Genomic DNA, 12,114 nt, shown 5'->3' on the forward strand with positions numbered 1-12,114 from the left:
CATACCTAGAGACTCTACTGAGGTTCTTTCGAATGTGCCATGTGGGAGACCTACTTGGGGAAAACCATAGAACCATAAAAGCGTGATAGCAACACAACTGCGGGAGCCTGCTATACGAGAGACAACTCTGAGAGGTACTCCTGTGACCACTATTATGTCTGTTCCTTTATCTGTGTCGGTCATTCGAGCCTCAAGTCTCATCTCGTATTCGGGAGTGTCTGTTGTTTCTGTTGAGTTACGAGGATGAGCTAGGGATATAGTATATGTTACAAATATATGTTGTGCAGTTGCAGGAAAGAATGGTAGGACCTTGGTGTTATTCAAAACACCCAGTGCACACCGGAATTGTTCTGCAAGCACGTTTCTTGCCAAATATACAGAAACTCTAGCAGCTTCTGCTGAAGTGAGACTGGTTTTAGCGTGGTGATCTAGGGACCATAGGGGTTTAGATCTCTTGTATCTGTGTGTGGACATGTTGCGACTTTCTGGACATGCTGCGGGCTGAGAGCAGTTATTTAGAGAAATGTTAGACAAAGGGACTGATACATCTGCTGGATGATGTAGATATTGGTTAAGGGAAATGTAAGTGCAAATGAACCATACAACTAAAGCCATGACAAGTACCGCCCAGTCTCTTTTGGTGGGGTGAGTCTGTTTGGATTTTGGGGAACTCTCCATCATGGTTCCACAGGTAGATTGATATCTAGGTCTACTAGATCTTGTAGATTAAGGGTGCCAAACTGTTCAGGTGGAATGAGAGTGTTTTCGTCACTGTCTAGTAGTCTATGAACAGTCTCTTCCACTTTGTCAGAATCTAGTGTCTCGTGCTGTGGTTGTGAATCAACCTGATATGAGCACCCTGCCTTCGGTTCCCCTTCAACTGGTCGTGGCTGTTTGGTTTTGGCACGTGTTCTGTATGCTGGCCCTCTGTCTTGAGCTGGGCCAGCGCTGTCGTCGTCGCTTTCTGAGTCGTCAGAGTGGGCACAGTGTGCCAACTCAGCCTGAGATTTCCTCCACTTTGGTCCTTTCACTGCAGCTCTGCAACAATGGTTAAGGTGATACCAGTGTTCCTTACCTTCGACCTTGACTGCGGTAGGAGTCGCTAATACCACCTTGAATGGGCCTTCACGTCGTGGCTCACTCCAGTGTTTTCTTTTGAACACTTTGATGTACACGTAATCACCTGGTTGCACCTGCTGCAGTGGCTCATCAACATGTGCTCCGTGTGTGGCTTCACAGACCTGTGAATATAAAGTTCTGTGTATTTGCGTCAGATGTTTGCAATAACTAGACATGTCTGCTTCAAGTTGGTCAAGTGAGGAGCCTGTGTAAGGTCCTTGTGTAAAAGCGACTGGCATGGGTCGTCCAGTCAGCAGCTCATGTGGTGTCAGGTGTGTATTGCGATTTGTTTGAGAGCGCATTTTCATCAATGCCAGTGGAAGAGCCTGCACCCAATTCAAATCTGTGCTAGCACAAATTTTTGCTATTTTTTCCTTCAACACCCCATTTGCTCGTTCAACCATTCCCTGTGATTGTGGATGGTAAACACACCCCATTCTTTGCTTGATACACAAAGCTTCTGAAAATACCTTAATCACATTATTCACAAAATGTGGTCCATTGTCAGAGCTCAACTTATCAGGTATCCCAAACCTTGGAATTACTTCCCTGATCAGAAACTTAGCCACAGTCTTTGCGTCATTCTTGGCAGTAGCTGTTGCTTCTACCCATCTACTAAAACGATCTATTACTACCAAGATATATCTTTTCCCTTCCTTCCTGTCTGCCATGTCCACAAAGTCCATCATCAAATGTCGAAACGGTCCCCTTGATTCAGGAATGTGACTGATTGGTGCTGTGAAATGTTTTCTGACATTACGTGCTGCACATAGCTCACAGGACCTCAGGAATTTGTCCACCATACTGGCCAGATATGGCGACCACCAATTCCTTCGGATTGTGTCTATTGTCTCCCTACGATTACAGTGATCTACCCAATGTGAATCAGCAATGAGCCTCGGTAGAAGAGCTAGCAGTGCCACCCACACTCCATCAACACTTCTCCATAACCCTGTGTTGGGGTCTTGTACTGCACCCCGTTTCTTCCATTTTTCTTTCTCTTCCCCACTTGCTAAATCCTGATATTCTCCAAGATCTTCTTCTGTTACCTGCCCTCTTACTTCCTCATGCTCTCCTTCCTGCATCATCACTTTCACACAGTCTTCGCCTACCGCTGCTTTTTTAGCTGCCTCATCTGCTGCTGCATTACCTCTACTAATCATCTCCCCATCAGATTTGTGGGCTTTACATTTCACAATGGCTAATGCTTTTGGAAGCATCATTGCTTTGAGCAAATCAGAAATTGCGGGACCATGCAAAATGGATGATCCATCAGCTCTCTGGAAACCTCTTTGTTCCCAGATGGGTCCAAATGTGTGACATACCCCATGTGCATAGGCTGAATCAGTGTAAATAGTACACTTTCCCCCTGCTCCTAGTCTACATGCTGCTGCTAAAGCTTTTATTTCTGCCAATTGGGCAGAGCAAGGTTGTGGCACACTTACACTAGCTAGTACTCGAAACGAGTCATCTTCCTCATTGTGCATGACCACGGCATATCCTGCTTTATTGCCATAATTTGAGCGATAGCATGAACCATCCACAAACATGACAATTTGGGCATCTTGCAATGGTTGGTTCTCTAGGTCATCTCTGGCTTTTAGAAATTTCTCTGCCTCTGTAGTGCATTCATGGGGAATTCCCTCATCTGTCAAGACTACTCGATCAGCTGGATTATTTGTGAGGCATCTCTCAATTGTCATTTCCGGTGCAGACAGAATTACGTCATACCCTGTTCTTCGTGCATTTGTGATTACAAACTTTTGACTTGTCAGCAGAGCGTGTAATGCATGGGAAGTGTACAGGGTCACTGGATGACCCATCGTGATTGTTGATGCTTTCTGATAGGCAAACGCTGCGGCTGCCAATCCTCTGTAACAAGGTGGCATGCCTTTTTCAACATTGTCAAGAGCTGTGCTATAGTATGCAATTGGCTTCTTCCCCATACTCTGTTGCTGTTGTGCTAAAATGGCTGACGCAAAACCTCGCCTTTCTGAGACATAGAGGTGAAATGGTTTTGTGTAGTCTGGACAGGCTAGTGCTGGGGCAGATTTTAGATAACTTTTGATTATTTCAAAGGCCTTTTTGCCTTCTTCTGTCCAGACCAGTCGTGCGCTAGATTTTGTCTGATCAGCTGCTTTCATCATGTCTCTGAGAGGTTGTGTTTTTAATGCAAAATCACAAATCCACGGTCTACTAAAACCAGCTAGACCCAAGAATGACAACATCTGTTGTACTGTTTGAGGTTGCGGTGTTTTCTGAATTGCTTCTACATGTGAGGGTGAGATTTTGCGTGTAGTGCCTTCGAGCACTCTACCCAAATATTCTACCTTTTGTTGGCAGAATTGCAATTTTTCCTTACTGACCTTGTGTCCATTATGAGCTAGGGTTTCCAGGACCTTTAACGAGTCCTTCATGCACTGTTCTTTAGTTTGACTACAAATTAGTAGGTCGTCCACATATTGGAGTAAACTGCTTTGAATGTCTAGATCTGCCAGATCTCGTGCTAACACCTGGTTAAAAATTGACGGACTTTCACAATACCCTTGTGGCAGACGCGTGTAGGTGTATTGTTTTCCCCCATATGTAAATGCAAACAGGAACTGAGACTCAGGGTGCAAAGGTACACTAAAAAATGCTGAGCATAAATCAATCACAGTGTACCATTTAGTCCCTTCGGGGATGTTTGTTAACAAAGTGTGTGGATCAGGTACTACAGGATTTTCTGCTACCACCACACGATTTACTGGTCTTAAATCATGAACCAATCTCCATTTGTCTGAATTAGGTTTTCTGACCGGAAAAATGGGTGTGTTGCAAGGGCTGTTTGTTGGAATTAAGACTCCTGCTTCAACTAATCCCTCGATGGTTGGTCTTATCCCCTCTATCGCTTGTTGCGACAATGGGTACTGTTTCTGGTAAGGTAACTGCACACTGGGTTTTATTTGAATTTTCGCCAACCCTGATGACTTAACTAACCCTACATCTGTCTGATGTTTAGTCCATAGCTTTTCCGGAATCTGTTTCAGTACCTGTTCTTTTTCTAGTCCAGTCTGTTCTACCTTCTGCTGCCATTGTCCAATTTGTCCTACTTGCGTTCTCACCTGCACCTGTCTGTTGATCAAAACGGTGTGAGCTACCACACTGTCTTCAGCTGTTAGTTTTATTTTGAGATATTTCCTGTCCAATGACACGCTCATATTTTCTCCTATTGGTATCCATTCAGTTTTCTGACTTGCTTCTCTGACCATTGGCCCTAAGTCTTTTGATTTAAAATTTTGCCTGATCATTAGGGAGACATGTGGAACAGAGTTCTCGACTGAATACCACTGTGCAATGTGGTCTGGTAGCTGTACTGTTGCAGCTATTCCTTGGGGACCAATGATCACGTTTTCTGCTTTGAGACTATACTGGTTTCCTTCTACATGTTCTCCCCACAAAGTCTCGTATTCTTCATCTTGTCCCCCCTCATCATACCTTATTGTGCAATGCCATGGTTTCCTGGTTTCCACACATTCTGGACGCATGTTCGTGAACCATGTTTTCCAGTGGTCATACAGCTTGTGAATTTCTGAGGATGTCACATCGAGTTCCAGCCAATAGACTTTATCCAGTGTCTGTTGTTCTATTTTTCTTTCCACCATCACATACTGTTGAGCTAGACATTCGGGAAGTTCGACCCACACTCCTGTAGGTCCACAGAAGATTTTTGCTCCTAGCTTGCATGATACATCTCTGCCTAATAGATTTGCTGGGGTATCAGGGGAATACAACAATGGTGCTTGTATTGTGATTCCTTCTACTGTTATGTCTTGTGGCTCTGTAAAATGCAAAGTTTGAGTTTTACCCGAGAAGCCTACTGTCTTTACTGCTTTGCGTGAGAGGGGGAGCTTAGAGCCTTCTTTTCCAATGCTTGTGAATGTTGCTCCTGTGTCAATCAAAAACGATGCTTGGAGCTGGTTACTCACATCCACCATTATGGTTGGTTCTTGTGCAGGGTACAGTGAGGTGGGGCACTGTACCAGCTCCCCCTCTGGCTTCTCTGGGCATCTTCACATGTTACCTTGAGGTGGCCCCGGAGGGCCGCCTCTAAAGTTTGCTTGAGTCTGTTGATTCTGCTGACTCTGGCCCATCCATGGTCCTGCCCAATTTCCGGGGTCTTGCCAACTTTGATTTTGTTGTTGGTTACCTTGCTGTTGTCTTATTGGATATGGGCAGTCTCTCATCATGTGGTTGGGATCTTGGCAGTTCCAGCATCTTCCTCCTCTCGGTGGTTGATAATTCCTTGGTCTTGGTTGAAACATTCCTCCTCTTCCTCTGCCTCTTCCTTGCCCCCACCCTCTGTTTTGTGGTGGATATTGTTGATATGTTGGATAGGCCATCATTGGTTGTCCCACAGGCATTAGTTGCTGATTTCCCTGATCTGGTATGTTTTGACCAGCTGAATCCTTCTGTGTATTCGTTGGTACCATCATGACTGCTGCTTGTTTAGCTGAACTTTTCTCTTCTTTGCGTTTTTCTTGACTTTCTTGTTTGCTCCGTGTTATCTCTCCAAGCTGTGCTTTGTGCAGCAATGTTATTAAATCTTCTGCTGCCTGTTTATTTGCTTCTTTCTTTTTCCTATACATTTCCACAGCATGTGTGACATTTGCCTGGAAAGCTGCCCAGGGCAAGGCGTTAAGTCCCACAACTGACTCAAGTTTTTCTTGTACTTCACTTGGAAGTGCCCTTTTTAACATTATTTTGAACAATGTGATGTTAGCCGTTGTCTCATCCCATGCTGACCCCATCTCTTCGGCCCATGCTTTCTGTAATTTAAGAATAAAGGCAACAGCCCCCTCTTTTTCGTCCATTTTTAGGTTTTCTACCTTGGTTAAATCAGATTGAGTTGGGTATGCGGAGCGAAGTGCATTCCATACGTCATTTCTTTTCACTCCAAATGTCCAACGATCATACTTTTGATCCTTCCCCACTTCTCCTAGGTGTGCCTGATCCAATATTTCTATCATTTTAGCTTTTCCCAATGACTGTGTCAAAATTGCCTTGATATCTCCCATAGCCAGCATTTGTCCCATAGTCTGTTCTTCAAAGCGTGTTATCCATCTTTGTGCTCCTTCACATATGTTAGGCAATCTGCTTATTAGTCCCGTAAGATCCATAAATGACCATGGTGTGTATACTGAGTCTGTGCCTTTTATAATGACTGGCATCTGCAAGGATTTTCGGTATTTAGTACTTATCCTTTCTTCTTCTTGCCCTGGAAGAAATGTCATTTCTTCCTGCAGAGTTTTTACCTCTGTGTGCAGTGGATCACTTTTCTGTGGCATTCTTGGCGTCATTTCCAATATTTCGTGAACATGCACTTTTTCCCCTCTTTCTGGGTTCAGAATAATAAACTCTTCTTCTTCCTTGCATTCTTCTCCTTTTGAATTTTGAAGTTTGAATCTTCTTTGCTTTCTTTTTTGTTTCTGAGGTCTGAAAGAGAGGTGGCTTTGCTTAGTCTTTCTTGTACTTTAGGGGTGCTTTCACCCCTTGTATGTCTTAGTGGCTGCTTTTTCTGGCAATGTCTTTGATTCTGGTCATACTCAGGCGGTTCCAATTCCTCTCGCTCTCTCTCCCATTTTTCAGGTGGGATATCTAGATCATAATCGTGTTCATAGTCATATCTCCCTTCGTTGCCGCTTTCTTCATCATTCCCCTCCTCTTCATCAGGAGTCTGAAATAACACTCTATTTGTTTGTCTTGCTCTTTCCTTGTTTATCTTGTTGTCTGGAGCTGGAAGTTCCATCCTCCCTTTAATCCGTCCTCCTGTTATGTCTAGTTGTATGTTCAATTCAATTAATTTTTATTTGTATAGCGCTTTTAACAATGAACATTGTCTCAAAGCAGCTTTACACAGATAATGCGGTGATTAAAAATGAATATGTTCTTTATGAGTAAGTTTGTCCCTGATGAGCAAGCCGGTGGCGACTGGCGACTGTGGCAAGGAAAAACTCCCCGAGATGGCATAAGGAAGAAACCTTGAGAGGAACCAGACTCAAGAGGGAACCCATCCTCATCTGGGTTACACCGAATATCCATTTGTGGCGGGTATACAATGTTGCGGGGTGCAGTGATGATGATCAAAAGCGAAGTGTATTTCTGAGTCAGTGTAGGAGACTGTTGACATCAGTGTAGGAGACTGTTGACATCCAATCCAGGCAGGCCTGGATGAAGTGGGAAGATCCACGGGGGGGAGAGGGGCAGGAACAGTGGTCACTGGAGCCTCAGGAGCATGTTTAACTTGACCGAGAGAGAGAGAGAGAGAGAGAGAGAGAGAGAGAGAGAGAGAGAGAAGAGGGTGACAGGAAGAGAAGGATATGGATTATTAAGTGTACCTATTGTTGCATGAGAGTTAAAGTCACTGTGCAGTTTGGACTCCGGCAAGACTCGCTATAGCAGCATAACTAAAAGGGAGAACCAGAAGGCAACACAGACATGAGGGATCTCTGGGATAAGAGACGGCCCACCACACCACCATCAACAAACCTGAGTGAACACGTGAATGTGAGGGGACGACAGCGTACAAATATCCCAGTTCACCAAACACTCTATATCAATGTTCCCTCCAGATCTGAGCCTTTACCTGAGAAAAAATCTACTGATTAAAGGCTTGACTGAATAAATATGTTTTCAACCTCGACTTGAACACTGAGACTGTGTCTGAGTCCCGAACACTGATAGGAAGGCTGTTCCATAGCTGCGGGGCTTTATAAGAGAAAGATCTGCCCCCTGCTGTAATTTTCATTATTGGAGGAACCAACAGATAGCCTGCACCTTTTGATCTAAGTAGGCGTGGAGGATCATACTGGTACAGAAGTTCACTCAGATACGGTGGTGCGAGACCATTAAGTGCTTTATATGTCAGTAGTAAAATTTTATAATCAATGCGAGATTTGATTGGGAGCCAGTGTAGACTGATTAATACAGGGGTGATGTGGTCATATTTCCTAGATCTAGTGAGGACTCTTGCTGCTGCATTCTGAACTAACTGAAGCTTATTTATGCACCTACTCGCACACCCAGACAGTAAAGCGTTACAGTAGTCTAATCTAGAAGTAACAAAAGCATGAACTAGTTTTTCTGCATCCTGTAACGACATCATATTTCTAATTTTAGCAATATTTCGAAGGTGAAAGAAGGCGATCCTGGTAATATTATTCACGTGAGCCTCAAAGGAAAGACTCGAGTCAATAATCACACCAAGGTCTTTGACAGCCGTACACGCTGAAACAGAAACACCATCCAGAGATGCTAGGTAATCGGAAAGTTTGCTTCTAGCTGCATGTGGTCCTAGTAAAAGTACTTCCGTCTTATCTGAGTTTAGCAGAAGAAAGTTATCGAGCATCCACTGTCTAATGTCCTTTACACATTTTTTAACATTGTTAAGCTGATCTCTCTCATCTGGCTTTGCTGAAATATATAGCTGTGTATCATCAGCATAGCAATGGAATCTAATACCATGTTTATGAATAATTTCTCCAAGAGGCAGCATATATAAAGAGAAAAGCAGAGGGCAGAAGACAGATCCTTGAGGAACACCAAACTTTACCTCAGAGAGTGTGGAGAACTCACCATTAACATCAACAAACTGATAGCGATAGTATGTCATGATACTCTTTCTTTAGTACTGGGTAGAAGCTAATCACCTCATGCTTCTTTGCTTCAGCATATGGAGGTGGTTTTTTCTGTTCCTCAAACTCCTCCAATGGTGGGGCTGAGGCCTTTTCTGACCCTTTTCCCTCTTTACTTCATGTTCCTTTCTCTGTCTTTTCTTTGTGTACTTTTAGCATTTCCCCCTCATGCTCGAACCACTCAATGATGTCTAATTTCCGTTTTGTCTTTTCCTTCTTTTCTTTCTTTATTTCTCCCCAATTTCTTATTCTGGTCTTCATTACATCACACTTTTCTTTATTAAATGTTCCCTCTTCTGGCCATTGCAAATCCCCAGTTGTCAGGTCTTTCCATTTTTTCATGTATTTTTTGATCTCCTTTTCAGCCCCTTTATGCCTTATAATTATCACATCCACAGGCGTGATTGGAGATTCCTCCGTACTCATGATGCACCCTTGTCTCGCTTTGTGTGCTTCTCTATGGTGGCCTGGGTTTCTATTTTGAGCAGACCACTTTAGATAGACGTTTATTCGTCTCACTGTTTTACAAGGTCGTGTTGGATTTTTCAGGCTTTGTCCACTTAACGAGTTGATTTTATCAACTAGAATTGAGGTGGCTGCACCTCTTTCCCACACTACCTCTTTAGGCTCTACTACAACAGTTGCTGTCAGTCCCGAGCAATAATTAGATTGTTCAGGTACTTCTGCATTTAATTCTATCAATGGTTCTTCGTCTTCACTGTTTGGGTCTGCTATGAAATCAAACAGGTGTATCACTGCTTTACTAGGTGTAGGGGCTTCCACTAGGGTGCGCAATACTGGGCTTAACAGTTGGGGTTTCCAGATGCTTCTTATTTTTTCATACCAGTTTTCCTCTGGAAATATCTGGTGTAATACCTCTATACCATGTAAACGTGTAATAGCCCACAATTTGTCTTGTATCTGCTTCTCTGTCTGTCTCCTCTCTATACCGTTTCTATCTTTGTATGTCCTTTCGTCCCAAAAATGGGTTCTAAGTCCGTTCGTTTCTATCTCTATGTCCATCAAGTTCACGCATTTATTTTGCTATATTCCCTTTATTTTATTTACTTGTTTATTTATTTATTTATTCTTTATTCAATCGCGCTGCGTGTGTGTGTGTGTGTGTGTGTGTACTATGCTCCGTGCGCCTATGCGCATGCGCACCCTCCCTCGTGCGCTCCGTGTCTGTATGCGCGTGCCCGCGCCCCCTCCTTCTCTGCTCCTTCTCTCGTCCACGCGCAGCTCTCCTGTACTTCTAATGTGTGCGCGTATATATTATACTATTTTATTAATAATACAGATATGACAATAATACAAGTATAATCACAATTTTATCTACAGACAGCACACAAGCATTCATAGAAATACACTCTTCAATCCGGCTTTCACAAACACACTCTTTATAACTAATATGACAGCAAAATATTTACACACTGCAGTTAACACAACGTACATGTACCCATGGCCATCACTTCATATCCTCGGGTCCCACCCCGTACTCATTACGGTGACTCTCCGAGCCTTTTTACTCTTATACTAACAACTCTCAACCTTTTAAATGTACCCTTTCCACACCAGTTTGCGAATCTGGATCCCCTAGTAAAGACCTATGGTATCTTATCCTGTTTTTAGACCATATGAGAAGTGTTATCTTCTCACACCGGGACTTGAACCCGAATCACCAAGGCTTCACCTTTGGGTCTACGCGATTTCGGTCTGCATAGTCTGCAACCTATTAGACCATATGGAAAGTCTAACAGACTAAGGTACAAATAATTAGCCGTAGTTCTACGTGGGTCCCACCCTGCGCCTCTTATACGCAGTGACTCTCCACCTTTTCAACTTTATTTCATGTGGGTCCCACCCTGCGCCTCTTATACGCAGTGACTCTCCACCTTTTCAACTTTATTTCATGTTTGCTTTTTCTCATCCAACACTAAATTTTTTCCACCCAATAGTTCTTGGACCCTAGGTCAGCAGTCTATACCCTCCCCGGGGCCGACAACCCTATGGGCATACAGTTACTAATCACAGACTTTGAGTATAACAGGTGTCTGCTTACCTTTTTCTCTGAATCTTGTTGTCAGCGGCTGCAGCCCACAGAATGTTCGGTCCCCTGTTCAGGTTTTCGACCTTTACGCTGACCTTCAGGGCCCCACGTTGGGCGCCATTAAATATGTCGGAACTCAGAGCCCGTCTCTGAGGCGGTGGATTCTTTTGTTTAGAAGATTCCCAATAATGCTCAGCCAACTCTAGAAAAACTTAAATATAATAGACACAAACTGCCAATGAAGGATCCTCAGTCTCAGATGAGTAAAAGCAAACTTCTTTATTCCATACACGTTCCAATGAGCTCAATAGAAGATGGGTACCTCACATCAAAATGAACAGCACATCAAAAATGATAGAGCACGCCAAAGTGAGGAAGTACAAGTACTGTCTGTTTCACGCTTGTATTTATACTCTGTAGCCACCGTATCTTTCTATTTTTTCTAATTTCTTCACCTTGAGTAATTGCCCTTATTTTCCGATCTTGCCCTCTTTTTTTCAATTCCCCTTATCTTTGACCTTGTTGCTTATTCCTCCAAACACCACCATATTTGGAGTTCCTGTTTTTTCCCAATTCCCCTTATATTCGGCCTTTTCCTTGATTTTATATAAAAAAAATAAGTGAGTATAAAGTCCTTATTTTTCTGGATCCAACCATACGCTGTTTTCAGTCCTCCAAGTGTGAACACCATTTTTGCGGCCTATTTTGTCTTCCTGCACCTGCAATGGGTAAGTGTTATGCTTTACTCTTTTTATAATGCTGTTTGCTATTCTACATTTATTGAATTGAGTTATCTCAGTGTATTAGATTGTCTGTATACATGTGCTTGATTATATTATTTTATTTGATAGCTGCAAGTGCCCAGGTTATATTTTAATTGTGCATTCTGAACCGATTGTTGCATAGTATATAGAATTTTCTCTTGAATGTGTGTTATCCTTTGCCTACACCTAGCAGTCACCGTGATGTTACCCTGTCTAACATCTTATCTCTGTTGGTCTCTTTTGCTCAGCTCCGCCACGCAAACGTTCTGGACTATCTCCAATGGGTCTTCTTCGCAGACAATACCGCCAGTTCCAGCTCTCCTCACTTGCTGCTGAGCTTGCTCATTTCCTTGAACAACTCTCTGGCCTAACTGTTCCAGCGAATCCCTATCTGCCTCCTCGCATAGTGCAGAGCACTGCTACGCGCGACATGGGCACACAGACCTCTCCTGATCTCTCTGCTACCCGCTATCGAGCTTATGATGACAACTGCAGTGAAGGCTCCTGT

At 43.4% G+C, this 12,114-nt stretch overlaps 2 protein-coding genes and 1 long non-coding RNA gene across 6 annotated transcripts in view; 1 reads left to right on the plus strand and 2 right to left on the minus strand.

The window, feature by feature from the left end:
- The window catches only part of LOC310723807 (uncharacterized protein), a 544,801-nt gene that overhangs the window by 252,826 nt on the left and 279,861 nt on the right, over positions 1 to 12,114 (minus strand). The gene's annotated exons all lie outside the window — the stretch shown is intronic.
- The window catches only part of LOC310725743, a 62,553-nt gene that overhangs the window by 39,452 nt on the left and 10,987 nt on the right, over positions 1 to 12,114 (plus strand). The window lies entirely within an intron of this gene.
- LOC310725160 (uncharacterized protein) lies at positions 248 to 10,993 on the minus strand. Its single transcript, XM_083539829.1, has 3 exons — positions 10,855 to 10,993; positions 1,113 to 1,241; positions 248 to 1,038 (listed from the first exon to the last, which is right to left on the minus strand). Exons 2-3 carry the CDS (start codon positions 1,214 to 1,216, stop codon positions 678 to 680), a joined length of 465 nt encoding a protein of 154 aa, XP_083395955.1. The 5' UTR covers positions 1,217 to 1,241; positions 10,855 to 10,993; the 3' UTR covers positions 248 to 677.

The sequence above is a fragment of the Silurus aristotelis genome (genome assembly GCF_946808225.1).
Source record: "Silurus aristotelis genome assembly, chromosome: 1".
In the NCBI taxonomy this organism is placed as follows: Eukaryota; Metazoa; Chordata; class Actinopteri; order Siluriformes; family Siluridae; genus Silurus; species Silurus aristotelis.